Here is a 20,534-nt window from a genome sequence, read left to right on the forward strand (position 1 = left end):
GTGCTATATACGGCGGGGGAGGGGAGGGGGGTCAAAGGCGAGTAGGCAGCACCTGGCTTCAGTGAAGTGCTGCATGGCGTCGTCGTCACAAATGGCCCGCATTCTCTCGATTCGCCATCCTTTTGGTATTTTTATGTTTTTGTTTCCTTTCGACATTTGACGAATGCGTATACATCCCATCCCGATTTTTTTTTTTCTTTGCGAGCAGTCGAGGCGTTTCAATATTCGCCTGGACGCAATATCGGCAGGGGCGTTTCGCGTGAAGCATAGTGTTTGCATTCCAGCCTCGGCTCTGGACGCAGCTTCATCGTCAACGCCTGCCCTTTTTGGCCGTGTCCTCTCCGCAGTTTGTCACGCAGATTCAATTCTTCCAGGTCGCTTTCTCCCGGCCTCCCCTGATGCGCGGCCAGATGTCATACATGCTGAGTGATTTCTGGGCGACGTCTGCCCCTGGCCGGTTGTGTATTTGTTTATGTTTAGTTTCTCCGTGCTGTATGGTGGCGAACTCCCGTTCCGCAACCTCTAGTTATCGTCATAGTACGAATGCAAGAGAACCCTCCGCTTTCCCTATTTCATTTTTTTTTTCATTCTTTAGATAATTTCGTGGTTTGTTTCCAAGATTCTTCATTTCTGTTTTTTTTTTTTTTTTTCAAATTTGAAACAGATTTATTGAAACAAAACTTGTAAGGCGCACCTGTTAGTCCTGCGGCACAATGGCCTTAGTTTCAGTGACGTATACGGCACCCGCTAGAAACCTCTGTCTCGCAGTCGGCCTCCCAGTTGTGTTTTTAGGGCGCGCACTTCTTCGCCATTCTTACGTTGCAACCTATCTGCGAATATGCGCCGGACGCAAAAAAAAATAAAAAATAAAAATAAACAAACAAACAAAGAAAGCAACAACGAGCGGATGAAGGATTGTGTTTGTAAAACGCAGACACGCATTCTTCTCTTTCTGTTTGAGAAGTTCTGGTTTGGTTTGGTTTACGTAGTTCAAAGTCCCAAAGTGACTCAGGCGATGAGAAACTGCGTAGTGGAGGGCTCTTGAAATTTCGGGCGTCTTGCTTTTGTCTCCGTCGAAAAGCTGCCGGCGCGGCCGGAATTCGATCCCGCCTCCTCGGGAACACCAGCCGAGCGCCTTAACCACGTATACTGCACCACCGCGGCTTTTTTTCTCTCTTTATTGTTTGTCTTCGACACAATACACACAACACAAAATAACATTTACAATGATCCCCTTGCGTGTGGGAATTTTGTAATCAAGCAGTCACATCTTGCTTCGTCATATTAAAATTCTCTCAGGGGCAACAGACGCTCTACCTTCGAGAGCCGTTCAGGAACTGGATCAGCTATTTTCGGTATCTCCACAAAGCAGTATATGCTTTCGCGGAAATATATTGGGTTGGCCTTGCATCTGGTTCACAGTGGTATACCTAGCCATACCCGAACGCCAAACACTGTGGAGGCTAATAAACATTACTGTATCATAAGGCACTTGAGGATGATGATGATGATGATGATGATGATGATGATAAACTCTTTATTTACTCCCGAAGGAGGGGAACCAGCCGAAAGACTGGTCGCACTGCTTAGAGAAGGTCAGCAGGGATCCCTTGGGACTCTGCGTCCTCCAGTGCGCGCAAAATGAGCTGGCGCTGTTGGGCGAGCTCGGTGGTACGCAGGAGGGACTCCCACGCATCCACTGTAGCTGTATTGTCTGCGTTGTGTCGCATACATGTCCACACCATGTGAACGAATGTGGCCGGTTGTGAGCAGTGTTTGCAACTAGGTGAAATGAGATTTGGGAAAATTTTGCTATATAGGCATGGGGGTTTGGAAAGGTCCCTGTTTGTATTTTGCGCCAATGAACGGCCGATGCCGGGCTAGTTGGTGATCCATGAAGTCAAGAATTTTGCGCAAAAATAAAGAACAATGGACGAAGAAGGGCACATACTCTTTTAGTACTCTTTTTTTTTTTTTTTCCACTCCTGTCAGAGCCTGAGAAAGGCTCACACTTTGTGAAATAAACAAAAAAAGAAGATTGACGAGCGCTCGTCAATCGTCTTATGTGTCCTTCTTAGTCCATTGTTCTTTATTTTTACGCTAAACTCTTGATTTCATAAGGCGCTCCCTTGCCGTTCTCCAAAGGGCGAAATCGTAATCCGTACGGGTCCGGAGGAAGGTCTTTCTTAATTGTTTTTTTCAACGTGTCCCAGAAGTACAAACCTTCCCCACAATGCACGAATACATGATCTATTGTCTCCAACTGCTTTATCTGACTTTCAAACAGCTGCACCATCGCTGTGGGACTCTTTGAGAGGTCACTGCGATAGGCTGAAGAGAAAGCAAGTACGAAACAATGCCTATAAATCAATGCGCGCTCGGCTCAAGAAGTGCAAGTGGAGACGCATGGCGCGGTTTCAACATTAATACTTAATCTACAAATGTTAACCTGTAGTTTATAATGGCATATTTAACCAACAGCCCTTTTTCTGCTTCTGCGTAACCGGCTTCTTTGTTGTTTTCGTTGCTCATTTTGTTTGTGCTTCCGCTGACTTTGACTTTGTTTAAGCCCTTTTCTTTAAGAAGCCAGACGGTGTCATCAGTATGGTTAGATTGTTGTTGCACTTTCCGTCTCGTTTCCCGCCGGCACGTTCCAAAGTAGGCCGCAATCATCAGACTTCCCGGAAGCGCGACTGAAAGCAAGTGCGCGCAAAGAAAACTGAACGGCGCGACGTTTCCTTATACAGCCCTGCCCGTATAGTTATATCATTTAATTGTTTCATAATTTCGAAAAAAGAAGGAACTTGCCTCCTTAAATGCGCCGCTGCTCCAAATTGCTGAGTGAGCCGGAGAAGAGTTAAATTGTTCAGACAGAGTATGTGACAGCAAAACAAAATATATAAAAAAGATGGGTGGGGTGGGGGTGGGGGGATGAAATCAGTGCCGCGGGTGACAGTGGTGTTTATTCGATTGAGGAAGAGAATACGGAAGGAAAAAAGAATGATTTACTGTGGGTCGAATAAATAGTTTAGGCTGTAGAGAGCAAAGACAGCGAGTGATCACATCCCGCCCCTCCCGTTGTTCCTTTTCCTCCGGCGGTCTATATGTATCGATCGGACGTCACACAAAAAAGGGTCGCACAGAAAAGAGCAGCCGTCGAGAACCCGATAACGGTAGTGGAACGCAACGAAAACGAGCGCGCCGGAAAAAAAGAAAAAGAAAAAAAGTACGCGACGTTTAGCCCGCGACGGTCAGTGGAAGTCTTTGTTGACTGTAGACACCGTGCGACGCGTCGAGGCTGCCTTGTGTGTCCTCCCTAAACATGCCACGATGCGGACAACTTGACAAGGGGACGCGAACTCGCTTTCTCCAGAAAAATAAAAACCGGCCGCAGCGCAAGTGGACACTAAACGCAGCCTGCGGGCAGCTCTGGGGAATCAGCTCGACGGCTGTCTATGTTTTTAAGACCGGAAAGCGAAGATGGGAGGAAATTTAGGAAAGCATAAATGCAGCCTACTACTTTGTAGTCGGACGTAAAATAAAACCTTGCTCTTTCTGTGCGTGTGCGCGTCTGTATGTTTATATCGCATATTTCAAAACAGCGCGGCCCATCGCGATACCCTCGAGGGCATCGAATGGCCTCCGCTTGCGTGGTGGTGACGGTGGTCGATGGCGTTGACGCGGCTGGCGGCGACCGTTCGCGACGTCGCAGTTGGCGACATCGTCAGCGGATGCCGCATCTCCTGTTCCTTTCCTGTCATTCGAATAGGTCGGCTGTTTCCGTCGTCCGCGGTGACGGAATGAGCCCGAAGCGCCCTTTCTTTTGCTCTCTTTATCTCTCTCTGGCTCTAAAGACGATCCAGATTAGCTGCTGGACAGCCGTCGAAAAATCCCCGCTGTCGCCTTAAGGCAAATATCTAGCATTTGGACACTTTAGAGCGCTGGCTGTCTTCGAGAATGGAGAGCCTCAGGCGGGGCCGTCAGTTGTTGCTTGAAGCACGAAGACATTAGTTACGTGGCACTGCTTGACTTTGGAGGATTTCTACGAAAATATCGGGGTGGTCCTGTTCGAACTATCCACCAGCTCCTTGAACATTTTTCTTAAACAAATATATAGAAGGACGGGGCCAATTCAGTCTCATTGGTGGCTGAAGTTTATAAGACCCAGGTGTCGGGATAGTTGGTTGCACAACGAGCGGAACAATGAGCGGAAAGGGTATGAAAAAACACTGACTGAAGGAAGAGACATGCACGAAATCTGCCACATCGGGGTACTACTTCAATCAGAAAGTATGGCTTACCTTCGTGCGAGCTCGTGTGCGTCGCTTTCTTCGTGTCCGTCCATGTTCCTTGTGCGGTTTTGTTCGTTAGGCGGCTAAGACTTCACAGGGACTGTTAGCGGTTCACACCGTTGCAATCGATGCATGCTTCGCACCGACAGTTGCATGCCGCCACTGCGAGCCCGGGCATTGCTCACGACCAGCGTAGGCAAAATTTCCACGTGTCGCGAGGTGGACATCACTGTAGCCATGCGGTGCACTTTAGCAATACATTGATTTCGGATATTATCCCCGGTTCATGCGCACCGGTTCATACGCAAGTAGTGATCATGCAGTCCCCATGTATCAGATGTCCCGTTATTAAGGATGCCATATTTTGCAAGTAATTCCTCGTCCGAAAATTTCGGCCTTCTTAAGAGCCGATCCTCAACACAATCGCGCTCACTCCCAAGCTTTTAGTCAAGCCTTACTCCCATATATTTTTTCTTTCTGATCAGGCTTTCCTAATCGCGTACTTCTCAGAGAGCGCGTAATCCGACCTCTCGCTCGCCTTGCCTGTTCGCGCCGTGCTTGTTTCAATACCCCCTGGCGCTTAAAATGGAAACTGCGCCTTAACGTTCGTTAGCGCTTCACAACATTCGGGCCGTCTCATTAACGCGTCTCCATGGGCAGTGGTCGCTGTACTCGGCTGCAACCGCAACCAGTGGAACCTGGCTCGCGACGAAGCACAGCGCGGATCAGTTTTCCTTTCTCCCGCTTGCTGGCCTCTTCGCGCGGGCTGAATTAGCGGTAGCCAAGCATCGCAGAGCCAGGCTTCCTTCCCTTAATGTCTCTAAACCGCTGCCCGCGGGCTCTCGGGAAATTTGATGACGCATAACAGAGCAACAACAGCTCCTGCGCAGACGCTCGCCCGTAATGATCTCGAGGAAGCGTCAAAATGGGGATGGGCGATAAAAGAGTCCAGGAAACGGATCTTGCAGAATGGCCGCGGTGGGTGCACAAGTGTGCGCCAGCGTGGCACGTGTAACGAGCGGGAACAAGCGTCCTTTTATACGGGGGCGTACGCGAAACGCGACGGGTGTGAGTGCGAGGCCTCCTCAGGCTGTGCACAGTCGAGCGTTCCTATGGGAGTCCTAGCGGGTACTTGTCGAGTGAATTGCGCATCAAAACGCTGACGCGCCTTTTTGCGCGCCGTTCTCGAGAGATTGCGAGGGAGCGGTAAGTGCGCGCGGAAGGGCGGCTTAATTTAGGCATATCCAAAAAGAGGCTGATCCCGTCTCCGTGCGAGGAGCCCGCCTTTTCGTTCTGAACTGCTCCGCGGTTCACGTCTGCGGGTGTGATGTTTGAATCCTTGAGACGAATGACGCTGTACTTGGACCCTCAAGAGTTTGAAGTGCGCTGGACACTGGAGACCTTGTGATAGATGAAGAGGTGTTTGCGAAGACATGTAAAACAGCGCTAACCGCGCATATATAACTACTCGAGGACACCTCAACCACGTCGGGGGAGGAGAGAGGATGTAAATGGGGAAAAGGGTGTGTGCTGGAACGTGCAACCGGCTCGTGCCCGCAGCTGTGATACCCAAGGTTGAGGGTGCTTGCGCTTGGATGCTAGCAAATTTCGCGCAGCATGCGAGATTTGTGACATATTTATAGGATGGGCATGATTTGAAGACGAAAGTGTTTAATCTTCGAGCGGCAACTTCCAAAATCAGCTAAGCCGCGCAATGACCCTGAAACTACGAGGAGTGGCTGCGCGTGCGCTGCCTCGCCTCGCCACGGCCGCGTGATGGCCAAATGACTATATATCCGTATACGGAACAGAGCGCGGCAACTGCTCTCCCTCTCCAATTGCCTCAGCATTCTTACCGGTGCCATGGAGGAGCCTGGACTCAGTGCATAGCCTCAGAGATCACCCCCCCCCCCCCCCCCGCGCTCGTGCGGGGGTGATCTCGGAGGCTATGCCCAGTGTAAGAGAGGTTCAATACAGACGCCAGGCTCCGAGTGGCCACCTACCTGGCCGACATTTCTCACCGTGCGGAACTTCTGCGAAAGCGACGGGCTAAACGAGAGGAGACATCTGAAGAGAAAGAAGTAATTTCTCTTGGCTACACAACGGAAGTATCTCCAAGGACGCCGTGCTAAGATTAGCGAGGCGACACCTGCGAGTGCGTCACTTGTGAGCTTCACCACGTCTAACCAAGTGCCTCCATGGTGAACAGAGCTTTCGCTGGCATCTCCTGGGCAATATTTTTAGCCTGGTTTGGTTTGGTTTTTTGTTTACATATGACTTAACTTCCTAAAGCAGCTCACCTTTACAAAAATGAATATTGAATTTTTGATGTTATAAGGATGTAATCATGATGATTCATTAGAAAATAATCACGAAAGCAACATTTGCTGTGTTCTTGCATCATACCGATATCATAAATTGTTGATGAGTTTTTGCATCAGGTTTTATGCATCATACTGACATCATAAAATCTTGATGAAATTTTGGAATTACATTTCTGATGTAAAAGGTCAGCTGAAGTCGTGATGCATGAAGACATCAGAGCAATATCATTTTCAAGTATCACCTGTGCGTGTTTTTAATTGCTCGCGTAGTACTAATGCCCATTAGCCAACAGGAAAATTTGCAGTTAAATCTCCCAGTTATTGCCCGCTGTAAACTGTGCATATGACGCGAGATGTTCTTTTACAAAACTCGAATTATTACGAGCTCACCACCAACATTTGCTGGGGGGGTTTCTTATCGATTATACATAAGCAAAAGTACGGACTATGAAGATGGTCGGATCCGAGAAGTGCATCGGGGTAGCATGTATTTCTACGGGATTTATTGCTGTTTTCTCGACATTCTTATTACTTGCTGCTTTCAGAGGGTTGATTTAAGCTGTTTACCGATTCGTTCCAACATTGAGAGGAAGTGAACAATATGGGTGTTTACGCTGCGTTGAAAAGAACATTACTGCAGCACCTGTGGAATGTTAGAAAGGAAGTAGAAGAAATGTCATTCGATACATTTTTCATTTTTACCAAACCACTTGTTAAAATCTATTATAATTAACACAGGAATGCACCCCAATGTTTCATTTATATGTCACTATTAAGCATGTCAGCAAATACTCATCAAATATTAATCAGAAAGGAGATGGCCAATTTTCATCACCAATGCATCAGAAACTAAAGTCAGAAGTCACCAGAAATATCTGATAAGGTTGTTGTCTACAATCATTGACCTTAAAACAGGAACTCATTACACACTTTTGTAAGGGCAGGCTATAGACGTGATTGAAGTGCTTCGGAAATTTCAACGACCTGGCGTGCACTGACGTCGCACAGTACACGGGAAACTTGCTTTTCGCCTCCATCGAAGAACAGCCGCCGCAATAGGGATTTGATCCCTCGTCATCCATCAGTCGTGAGCTGTAGCTACAGAGCCACCGCGGTGGGCCATGTATTCGCGTGTTTGCACGTGCGTGACTTTTTTTAAGGTGTATATCTTGCATGTTGTTGATCCTCTTGTTGCTGTTGTGAGGATGTATAATCGCGAAGCTTTAAATAGCAAACGACTTGATACAACAAACCACTCTCACATTATCTCATTGTCTTCGCTTTTAGACTATGAATATAGATGCGTACTAGATGCAGTAATGCGATTTGAATCGTTGTTAAAAGCCAGATTCTACATAGCATTGTTTTCCCGCTAGAAAATATTGTGATACTTACACGGAGCATCAACGTCGGCACACTGCGAAAACGTAGTGCCCCCTATTTCGGAGCCCTCCCGAGTACAGACAGCAAAATCGCCATAGACATGCGACGCGAATAGCAGGTCCTTAAGTTAGATGTGCGCTATTCTAAAGCTCAGAAATAATAATAATAATAATAATAATAATAATAATAATAATAATAATAATAATAATAATAATAATAATAATAATAATAATAATAATAATAATAATAATAATAATAATAATAATAATAATAATAATAATAATAATAATAATAATAATAATAATAATAATAAAACTTGTTATGAGGAAATAGCAAATACGCCATTTTTAACCATGGTTCAACAGTTAGACTCGTTTTTGCATGTTTTAGCGTATGCTGTTCGTTTCTGTACGCGTCGAAATTTTTTCAACAATATGTGATTTGACGTTGCAGCAGAAAATTAAACTTTTAATCGCACTGAACTAATTAACAGTAATTAATACCTACCTGCAATTAGTATAGCGCAGTCGCACTCAACATAAGCTTCCAATAGTATATGGCGATATTAAAGTAATAAGTTCAAATTTAACAGTAAATAATTACGACACATAATTTGTAAAACTCAGTTTTACTCGGCAGAAATTATACAGCGATATAACACTTGCATTGCTATTATACTTGACATAAGCTACACAACGATTTAACCCTTCTGTTAGGGCTTGTCTCAGGTTCAGCATGGAGGCTGAGCTGAAGGTCAAACGAATGCAGTCGTCCGTCGCTCGACATTTTACTCCATAGAGCTTTCGCTCCAAAAAACGCAGCACTTCGACCGCTCAACGAGAAAAGAAACGACGAAGACAGAGAAGGAGGGGCCAACAACAACAGGACGAGAGAAAGCGGCGCAGATAAGGAAGGCTCCAGATCAGTTTATATGCCTTGGTAGTGCAGACATCGCACAGCACACGGATGCATCTGGCTTTCGCCTCCATCGAAAGCAGACTCCACGGCCGGCACTCCATCCGCTGGGTGAATATACGTAAACAAGAAAGGCGGAAGGGAGGTGCGTTAGGTCCCAGGCGCGTTTTTTTTTTTTCTTTTCGCATTATGTAGCTCTTGCGGAGCCACCACGGAGCTTGATGCGTAGGCGAATAATCCGGGGCTTAACAGCCTCGCGCCTGCCGGAACCATCTGTTCCGCTTGCTTCCCGCAACCTGTGTCTGTGTGCTCGTGGCGGCGTTCTACCCCACAGCGGCGAAAAGCACAGGCGCTGTGGCTCAAATGTGCGAGTCTTGGTGGCTCGCAGGGGCCTCTGTACGGAGGCTTATCCTGCGACCGATTAATCCGCCAGAAGAGAAGGAAAGAAGGTTTGCACGAAAACAAGGCCGCCCAGATTAGGAAGAATCGTGTAGTGGGCCCTTCTCCTCTGTGATCACACTTTTGAAGGCCACTCCACGGGTTTATCAAGGCCCGAGCGCTTCCAGGAAAGTTTCTATTTTATATAGCTTCTCTTCTCCGCTCTGATCCTCTCAGCCAGTTTGACAACCGCGCGGAATTCTATTTCCGCGCAAATCGGTTTCTGAAACTTGTCCTTTCTGTGGCCTCACGTTCAGGCGATTTCTGCGGGTAAAGCAGAGTTTTGACGCCCTGGACGCACAGATATTCGCTTGTAGTGGAAACAGACGGAGACGCTAGACACCGACACATATAGCACGTGTGCATGCCTCCGCATTCCGAGCCAAACATCAGCGGTCGGAAAAAGCGCGAAGACCATGTGGAGCCTCGAACACGAAAAAGCGTACCCTGTCGTATGGAGGAACGAGAATGCGTTCCTGGAAGGTCATTCACCAATGAAACGGTACCGTAGACAGGCGCGCTCATAAATTGTGAGGCCGCAGCTCCGGCGAGGGTGGTCGGAGCTGAAGAGGTGAGTGACGACCATAAAAGGGAAAGGAGAAAGACGGCGGGCAAGCGTCAAGTCGTCGACCCAAGGCAGAAGCTTAATTGTAATCCGTCCTCTTGGGACGTGCCATGTACTCCAATCCGTGATATGGATCTTGTTTTTTTTTTTTCCTCAAAAACGTAGTTGTCGCTTTACTGTTGTCATAATTTCGAACCCACAGTTTAAAGTTATCCCACACCGCTCCTGGTTTGCAGAAAACACGTTTCAACGCTTCCATAAATTTCATTTGTTTCACGCAGACAAACCAAATTATTCTTCACGGTTAGTTTTGTCAGCATTTTCAATTTTTATTCCTTTTTAGTTCCTTAAAAGGCACTTGAAGTGTGCTGTCAACTTTATCAAACGTCGGTATCAAATCTCAAAGAGTGGCGTTGAACATCCCGAAGTGATAGATGAACTATGAGGGACGCTGTAGGGGAGGGCTTCAAATTTGCTTAGACCACCTGGGGGCAGAAGTCGGGTAATTTTTACCATGAGCGAACCTGAAAGCAACTAACTCCACCTTTCTCCAAAGCTATCAGGCCTAAGCATAAATTCGCATGGAGTCAATGAGTAATTACTTCCTTATAAATTCGCATCATAGTATGAATTTGTTTCGATGCACCACCATATTTTATCTTACCGTATACACTCTTTGTCAAAAGCTCAGAGCACAAGGTGTTCGCTTCTCAGCCACACCGTGTGGCTCACAATACATTCTCAATGTTGCAAATGGCCTGAAGGTAAGATTTTCGGTCCCGTTATTGGGATGGATAGGGCTTCCACTCTATGCTAAAGGAGCTTCAATGCCTGGTTTAGAAGCCAACCCAACATCGACGTCAAAAGCGCTTGCTAACCGTCATGGTCACCAAACATGAAGCTTGAATAGGGCGCAGCAAAGTGTTCAGTCCCATCTCGGAAATTATGTGTACGGATGGGACTGTAGAGTGTTCTCGTTACGTCAAAGCCTCTTTTAGTCGCTTTATTAAAATGTTTATTGGCTTTGTTCATTCGAAGAAGAGTGGGAGAGAAGTGGAAAATAAAATCCTGTAAAATTATACCCGGACAAAAACATCATAACCAGTAATTCAAAGACCGGGTTGGCTAGGATTCAACGCTGCTACCTACCTTAGCTTATTTGATTTCAGATGGAGCTTATCAGTCTTACTGTTGAAACACAGCTTAGTTATGGGCCGTGTATAGTAGCCACAATTGTGATCGGTATAGCCAAGACACTCGATCGACGCTTGAAAATCGTTCTTACGTGCGGAAAGTTCTGCCTGCGTGGCCGCACGTTGCTTTACACTGTAGCATTTTGTGCTCTGCATGGCCGAGGACAGATGACGAAGTCAGTAGAAAATACTTATATACTGTAACGCGCATCTTGGTTTCTTACATCGAAAGTGGGTTTTCTTGTTATACGGTAACGCGCTACAGAGCCAACGATTATGTAATTTTCCCTCTCTTACAACTAACTTGGTATTACTTTTAATTTCGGCTCTATATTGAAGCTTACATCATGCCTACTTATATTCCAATCGCGGAGTCACACACATGTAAAGCAGGCCTTATGGTCACTTGCTCCTTGTCTTGCTATGAAGGTACGCTCGCGATGCCTTCGATTGTTCACGCGTTCCGTATATAGCGCTTTCTTAGTTTTCAAATTTTTTCTCTCAGCAGTCGCAATAGTTGACGAGAAAAAAAAAGTATAATGTACACCTGACGTTGAAAGCCATAGAACAAGGACAGTTTACGAAACAATAATTTCCCCTTCTGGTTCCGTTATGTATATGCAGCTGAAACCAAGGAAGTTTTAGCAATCGTAGGCGTATGCAGCGTTTCTCGCTGTCGCTTGTAATTGCGCTAGTCGCTTTCCGGTTTCGCAAAGAGGCCGCAAGAAAAGTTAGATTTCTTTCTCGTGGCTAGGAAACTTTCTATGTAGGCTGTATGCTGGTGCAAGATGTAGTTTGCAGCATAGATTCTGATTATACGACTACGTATAACGTGTCTGCCGCCGCTGCAGCTTTGTGAGTGCTTTGCAAACGCGCGTTTCTCAATAAACGGTTTCCTTATCTCTACTTGCCATGTGTTTTTAATGTGGGTACGCGGAGCCAACTAGACCGACCTTATGTCAGTAGTATACCAATACCAACTTCGACAGCCTCTATATAACTACGGTCATCGTTAAGAGAAAAAAAAACGCGTTGGTTCTTCTAAAACGACTCTAGCATGTATACAGTGCGTTGTATATATGTCGTCTCCTTCTGAAATGACCGTTGTTACCTCTCCCGCCGTCGGCGTGCGTAGATGTGGAGATGAGCCATGGGCAGGCGAGTGGTGCCGACTACGACTACCTCATCAAGTTCCTGGCCCTGGGGGACTCCGGCGTGGGCAAAACCAGCTTCCTGTACCAGTACACCAACTCCACGTTCAACAGCAAGTTCATCTCCACCGTGGGCATCGACTTCCGGGAGAAGAGGATTGTGAGTTCTCTCTCTCTCTTTTTTTTTTTTTTTTGAGTTGCTTGTTCTGGCTGCAACATACAGTTCTCCTCACACCAGAAGCGAACACGCTATACACCTATGAAAGTATTTACATGTTAGTCGTACTCGAGCGCGGTCATTTCGACCACACCGGGTGGTTGAAATTCTCGGGGCTCTCCACTATGGTGTCTCCCATAGCCTTAGTTGCTGTAGGATGTTAATCCTGTAAGTGAAAGTTAAAACCAACGACATGCCATGGCCCATTGGTGACGTACTCCTGTCTCAATACTGAATGTCCTGGATTTTATGCCCACCCCCAACCAAATCAACCCAATTTTATTTTCAGCGCAATTGCTTTCATTTTAGTTGCTGGAACCTCACTGAGAATTTTTGCTCCAATCAAAACTTTCCTGGAGCTGTTTATAAATTTTAAAAACTCTTTGCTTCCTCAGCAATTTTTCGCTCACGGCCATCAACGTCGGCGCATACGACGCCGATTTTCTGAGACGCGGTATTCTTAACGTTATCGCGTTAAAAGAATGCTTCTCAGAAGTTACTCACTGGCAAAACAAAATGCTGGACAAATAGACGTTAGAGCTTTAGAGGGCTAAAACATATTAGCAGAAAACATAGTTTTTATATATATATATAATTTTAAAGGGTTTGGCTTATATTCCGAGGCTATAAGGCTGTGTGCTTAAGGGCTAAGTTTTACCTTGTTCTACCTCCAAAAATTTGTCGCTATGGATGACATTTGTTGTTTCAGTAAGCAGGGCAAATAAAAAATAGGGCATATTCTTATCCAGCGGGAGGAGCTGCAATCCTCAGTGAACATAGGGGGCGAATATTTTTATGGAACGTTTCAGCACACCGAAACAAAGGCGATTCCAATAATTAAGTTTCTATCTACAACCTGTGTGCAATGGTCTAATATTTGATGGTTACTGCCCAGACTGAACCTTTATTGGCCTTGAGAGAACACGCCACCGTTACTAGGAAAAGTAATGGTTAACAGTTTTCTTTGTGCCAAAGTGACAGTATGGACCGTAATGCACTCCGTAGAGTGCTGCAGGAAACCCAATATGGCTGCATGGCTGCCCAGTCGATGATCCGGCAGTCGATATCTGCGCTATGTATTATGCTGCGCTGCGCTGCCTGAAGCTACAATAAAACGTTAGCGCGAGTGACTGCATTTGGCGAAGAAAATCTCTACACAGCCGACGTTGTACTATGACGCGGATATATGCCCGGGTCGTCGGCTGTCACTGTACAGGTACTGGGTGTGCAGGCGTCGCAGGTGCGACGATGACCACGTGACAAAGCTTTCGCTGGCCTGGTATGCAAACCAGGCAGCTATACTAACGACAGCTGTAATTGCTTCAAGAAAGGCGACGGGGAAACGTTCTACACGTGCGCGAAGAAAAAAAGATTGATAACGCAGAGAAAATTTTCAACACTTGCCCGATTGTCGGTACATGCAGACTCCGGCAGTTCAAAATGTCGCAATGCGCGCCCAACTCCCCGCACATAGCACGTATTGCCTTAAGGAATTTTATAGAACTGCAGTAAGTTCGTCAGTTCCCATAATCGGTTTAGCAAGCTGCTTGCAGCACTAAGAAAGGTAAGGGCCACCTGGACCCACCTGGATGGCACGCACTGCATGACTGTGCTCCTAGCGCCTGTCAACCACGATATAAGAATGTGGTAGAAACACGGTCAACTTGAGCGTGTAATCCTGCCAGAGTTGTACGTAATTGTTTGCTTGTAATTAATTGCATTTTTGTGTATTTGTGTAACCAATCGACTACAATTTACAAACAGTGTAGTAATCCCGATCGCCATCGCACGCGCGCCAACCCGAAGAGGTAGACGAAGTGGAGCCGGAGCCTTGTTGGCACTGCACTGTTGATTCGAACGCTACCCCCGTCGCTTTGGTTTGCGGACATTGCTTACGGTCTTGGTGCTCCAATAAACACCTTACACTTGGTGGAGGTGTCTCGGTCGTCGCCCCAGTCCTCCTCGCAAATTTCACCCTGGAACTTCGGAACCGCACGCTACCGCCTTCGGTCACAACCATGCAGGACGCTCCCAGCCAACCATCGGCGCCCATCCCTGCCACTCCTGCCACCATCTTCTGTCCCGGGGCACAACGCCCCCGTGACCCACCTTTCTTCAGTGGTACCGACGATCATGACGTTGACGACTGGCTGGCATTTTCGAGCGCGTCAGCACTTACAACCGCTGGGACGATTCCATAAAACTGAGCAACGTCCTCTTCTACCTCACGGACGTGGCGAATCTGTGGTTTCGAAACCACGAAGCCGATCTTCCGACGTGGTCTGTCTTCAAGAACTTCGCGGATGTCTTCGGCCGTCCTGCGGTACGTAAACTCCGCGCCGAACAACGCCTCCATGCACGGCTTCAACTTCCCGAGGAAACGTTTACCAGCTACATTGAGGACGTGGTTGACCTCTGCAAGCGGGTCAACCGTCCATGCCCGAGCCCGAAAGAGTCACACATGTCCTAAAAGGTCTAACTGATGATGCGTACTATATGATGTCGGCCAGGGATCCTACTTCCGTATCCGACATTATAACCTGTACCAAAGGTTTGACGAGCTACGAAAGCAGCGCGCTTCTACGCGGCGGGCTGCCGCACCTGCCAGCATTGCTGGCTTGGCACTGGCTACGCCGTCTGCGGAACAGTCTCAATTTATGCAGAATATCCAAGACTTCATCTGCGAAGAAGTTGCACGCCAGCTGTCCCTCCTCCATCCAGTTCAGCCGACCGTCTGCACTTCGCAATTAGCGCCGGCCAACGCGCCATCCATCTCGCCGGCTATCCGCCAAGTTATCGAGGAGAAAGTAGCCGAAGCGCTGCCTTCTAGTGTTCCCATCGCTCCTGTGCAAGCCCCACTAACTTACGCTCAAGTAACCGCTGGAACGCGCGGTCCGCTTCCTACATCGTCTTACCAGAACGGCCCTACATTTTATGCTCCACCTCGTTTCCTGGCCCCTCAGTCTCCAATCCCTCGACCGCGACGCCGCATTACGAACCCGTGGCGAACCGCCGACAATCGCCAAATTTGCTATGCTTGCGGGCTCCCGGGTCACGTCGCTCGCCTTTGCCGTCAGCGCCCACTTCATCCTGAGAACACAGTCCGTCAGTACCACTACGATCCCGAGCCGCCCTTGAGCAACGTCTCTTCTGGATCGTTTCCACCTCGGGCTCAGTACTCGACACGCCGTTCGCCTTCGCCTCGCCGACGTTCCATTTCGCCAATGCTCCGGCAACAGGGCCCTACGCAAGGGGAAAACTAAATGCCGCAGTTCCGGAGGCAAGAACTGCGCGCTTGACGAACTCGTTAAGTCCTCCGCCTTCTCCCGCCAACGTCATTGAAGTGTTCGTAGAAGGTTTTCCCGTTCAATTGCGCTGGTGGATACAGGTGCTGCCGTTTCCGTAATTAGTGATGCCCTTCGCCGCAAAATTCGCAAGGTCACGACGCCGCTTTCTGCCTTTTCGCTTCATACGGCCAGTTCAGAGCGCATCACCCCTGTGGCAGCGTGCACGGTACGAGTTTGCATCAAAGACATTACGTATCTCGTCGAGATGGTGGTGCTTTACGACTGCTCCCACGACATCATCCTCGGCTACGACTTTATGTCGACTCACAGGGCTGTGATTGATTGTGCCCGTGCTGAAGTTGAGCTTTCCCCTGTGTGTGATGTTTCCCTGTGTGACCCGCCTGTGCGCCCTGCTAAACTCCTTGTAGCTGCACACACCGACATTCCTCCCTTTTCTTCTGTTCTCGTTCCCCTTATTTCGACATCTGTCCTCCCTAGTCCTGTTCTCTTTACGCCCAAACTCGCCTCCGCCCACCATAACCGCCTCCTTCTTCCTTTCGCCGTTCTAGCGATTTCTGATGGCAGCTGTGTGATTTGCTTCCAACCCTTTTCCCTGCACAACGGCTGTTCTTCGCAGATGGACCCTGATCGCACTTACATATTCTCCGAACCTGAAGTTTTTCCTCGCATCGCTGTCCTGACGCCTTGTGCTGCTACGAGTGATGAGCTTCCTGTCGACGCCCTTCATCGAGCTATCGCGACCGACCTTCCGTCTGCCCAACAGGACCAAATAGTCGCCCTCCTTCAGCGCTTCAGTGCATCTTTTGACGTGTCCCAGCCTTCCTTGGGCCGCGCCTTGACCGTTTCTCATGCAATCGACACTGGTCCTCATGCTCCCCTGCAGCAGCGACCATATCGCGTGTCGCCCACTGAGCGCCGCGTCATTCGTGACAATGTCGCCGATATGCTTCAACGGGGCATCATACGACCATCTCATAGCCCTTGGGCCTCCCCCGTAGTGTTGGTGACGAAGAAAGATGGCACGATCCGCTTCTGTGTGGAATACCGGCGTCTGAATAAGATAACCCGCAAAGATGTTTACCCACTACCACGAATTGACGATGCGCTAGATTGTTTGCAAGGAGCGGAGTTCTTTTCGTCGCTAGATTTGCGCTCTGGCTATTGGCAAGTACCGATGGCTTCCGCTGACCGCCCGAAAACAGCCTTCATCACTCCCGATGGCTTGTATGAATTCAATGTGATGCCGTTCGGACTGTGCAACGCCCCCGCCACCTTCGAGAGAATGATGGATAACATTCTCAGTGGGCTCAAATGAGAAACGTGTTTTTGTTATTTAGATGACATTGTCGTTTTCTCGAAGGATTTCCCTTCCCACCTTCTGCGCCTTCAGCGTGTCCTTACGTGCCTTACTGAAGCCGGCCTACAGCTCAACTTGAAGAAATGTCACTTTGCCGCTACCAAGCTCACAATACTTGGTCATGTCATATCCAAGGATGGCGTTCTACCGGATCCTACCAAACTTCGTGCCGTCGCAGACTTCCCCAAGCTCACAACCTTGAAAGAACTTCGCAGTTTTATCGGTCTATGTTCGTATTTCCGCCGTTTTATCCGCAACTTCGCCAGTATCATCGCCCCTTTAACGCAACTTCTCGCCGAAGGCCCGAACCTCTCCTCTTGGTCACCAGCCTGTGGTGCTGCGTTCAGTACACTACGCCGTCTACTGGTCTCTCCCCCTATACTCCGCCATTTTGACCCTGCCTGCTCGACCGAAATACACACTGATGCAAGCGGCGTAGGTCTGGGCGCTGTTCTTGCTCAACGGAAACCTGGATATTCCGAGTATGTCGTCGCGTACGCTAGTCGTACCCTCACGAAAGCGGAATCGAACTATTCTGTGACCGAAAAGGAGTGTCTGGCCATCATATGGGCCATTACCAAGTTTCGTCCTTATATTTACGGTCGCCCATTCTACGTTGTTACCGACTACCACGCGCTCTGTTGGCTATACTCCCTCAAAGACCCCTCCGGCCGCCTCGCCCGCTGGGCGTTACGTCTTCAGGAGTACGATATCCACGTCATCTATCGATCTGGACGCAAGCACACCGACGCTGATGCCCTTTCCCGTTCACCGCTTCCTAACGACTCGACGGCTGGCTTCGTTTGTGCCTACGATATGTCGCCGCTCAACATTACCAACATGAAATCTGAGCAGCAGAAGGATCCATGGATATCCTCCCTCTTAACATTCCTGTCTATGCCCGCAGAGCTGTCTCCGTCACGTGCACTTCGTCGTCAGGCCCACCACTTCGCCACTCGTGATGGACTTTTATACCGCCGCAATTACCATCCTACAGGGCGAAAGTAGCTTCTCGTGATTCCGCGACATCTCCGTGCTGAAATCTGCGCCTCTTTCCACGCCGATCCTCAATGCGGCCATGCAGGTGTCATGAAAACCTATTCTCAACTGCGTATGAGATATTACTGGCGCGGCATGTACCACTTCATTCGTCAGTACATCCGATCCTGTACCGCCTGCCAACGTCGCAAGAAGCCATCCCCTCAGCCAGCCGCTCCGTTGCAGCCATTGCCTTGCCCCAGCCGCCCTTTTGACCGTGTCGGTATCGATCTGTATGGCCCGCTTCCGACCACGTCGGCTAACAACCGCTGGGTCATCGTAGCCGTTGACCACCTAACTCGTTACGTGGAAACATCGGCCTTGCAGTCTGCCACCGCACGGGATGTTGCTTCGTTCATTCTGCATCGCCTCGTTCTTCGTCACGGCGCACCGAAAGAATTTATCAGTGACCGCGGACGTGCGTTTCTTTCCGACACTGTCGAAGCCCTCCTCAAACAGTGCCAGATCATTCACCGGAGCACCACAGCGTATCACCCCCAAACGCATGACTGAACGATTTAATCGCACTCTTAGTGACATGCTAGCCATGTACGTTGATAGCGCTCACTCTAATTGGGACCAAGTGCTGCATTTCGTAACGTACGCCTACAATACGGCTACGCAGACTACGACTGGGTTCTCCCCCTTCTTTCTTTTATATGGTCGTGAACCCACGTCCACCATGGATACTATCCTGCCCTACCACCCCGACGCTTCAGAGACCACTCTACTGCCTAAAGCGCATACATTTGCCGAAGAATGACGACAATTGGCGCGCTCCTTCACAACGGAGAACCAGGCTCAACAAAAGCATAACCGGGACCCTACAAATCCAGCGCCTTCATATCCCTCAGGTGCCCTCGTTTGGCTCTGGGTGCCTTCCTCTGCACCCGGCCTTTCATCCAAACTCCTATCGCACTATCATGGACCTTACCGCATTCTCGAACAATCTTCTCCCGTCAGTTACGTAGTAGAGCCCTTGAACCCATCTCCAGACCATCGCCGCCGCGGCCGAGAAACTCTACATGTCGACCGCCTCAAGCCGTATTATGATCCCCCTACCCTTTCCTCACCATGAGTCGCCAGGATGGCTCCTTTTCGCCGGGGGGTATTGTAGTAATCCCGATCGCCATCAGCACGCGCGCCAACCCGAAGAGGTAGACGAAGTGGAGCCGGAGCCTTGTTGGCACTGCACTGTTGATTCGAACGCTACCCCCGTCGCTTTGGTTTGAGGACGTTGCTTACGGTCTTGGTGCTCCAATAAACACCTTACAACAGTAACGTTCCGGTAATTCAGTTACTTTTCTGTAATTGGTAAAATTCAATTACTTATTTCTGTAATTGGTAACTGGTAATCAATTACTTCTTTGCAAAAAAGCATGGAAGGCCGAAGCGTCCGTGATGATGTGATTGCGCCAATTTGTTCATCGAACGACAGTGTCCGCTCATGGCCGCCTGGAATGTTTTTTTCTTTGAGTTATTCGTTTTTCGTTTAGCTGGCGGTTTATGGATGCTTGTTACAATAAGTTCTGCCTAGCTATTTCGTTGTAATAAAAAAAATTTCTTGAGTCTAAGCTGTTCTTGTTGGCGGTTGTGTTCGAAATGTACTGGAGATTAAAAAATGAAAATATAGTGCATTTTAGACGAAAAGTAATAACTTCATGCGATGGCCACATTCCGGTGCGCAAAAAAAGAGTGTGTGCTTTGGTCTGGTAGCTTTCGTCATAATATGGTGGCAGTGGTTCAATTTAAGAACAAATGGGACTATAGTTGAGGACTTCGTCAGGAGCTTCACCAGCTCTTATCCGAAGAATTGAACCAGCCTTGTTATGGTTCCACTTAAGAAACCGCATTTGTACAATAGGTAGCGAGGCGCTGGAATTAGTAGGGAAATCGATCCAGATCTACAGGGTCGCCCAGTCTTGGGCGAGGAGGCGAGCGCGTGACTGTGCTCTTCGCATGGCCATTGCATCCGACATGGCTGCTCAGCGAAGTTAAGTAGCAGATGACGAGAAGCACCACCTTCGCTTCCATCTTCGCCAGCGCCACTATGCTTGGATGAGCGGCCGCGTCGGATTCTGTGCATGGCCCTGCGAAGAGCACGGTCGCGCACTCGCCTGTTCACCCAACAGTGGATAACCCTGTCTGTACCTCCATGCCTCCGTATACTGAGTTCACAATCCAAGTCAAATGCTCACTGAACGACAGCTGACTGCAATCATTGCGTATATACCGAATCGCGCAAGAAACAGGTGTTTTTCATACGTTCTAAAGTACCTGTGCGATGAAGTGTTCGCTGCTGATAAATGTTCCACTAAGAAAGTTTCCCAATTTGCGTCAGCCGATATAAATG

At 48.4% G+C, this 20,534-nt stretch overlaps 1 protein-coding gene across 1 annotated transcript in view; it reads left to right on the forward strand.

The window, feature by feature from the left end:
* Window positions 1-20,534, forward strand: part of Rab27 (RAS oncogene family member Rab27) — a 117,588-nt gene that overhangs the window by 68,088 nt on the left and 28,966 nt on the right. The window contains exon 2 of the mRNA XM_084607047.1: window positions 12,246-12,421. Within this exon, the coding sequence (XP_084463173.1) occupies window positions 12,254-12,421 (168 nt within the window). The 5' untranslated portion in view covers window positions 12,246-12,253. The remainder of the gene's footprint in view (window positions 1-12,245; window positions 12,422-20,534) is intronic.

Source organism: Amblyomma maculatum, chromosome 6, assembly GCF_055883805.1.
Source record: "Amblyomma maculatum isolate TAMU_Amacu chromosome 6, ASM5588380v1, whole genome shotgun sequence".
NCBI lineage: Eukaryota > Metazoa > Arthropoda > Arachnida > Ixodida > Ixodidae > Amblyomma > Amblyomma maculatum.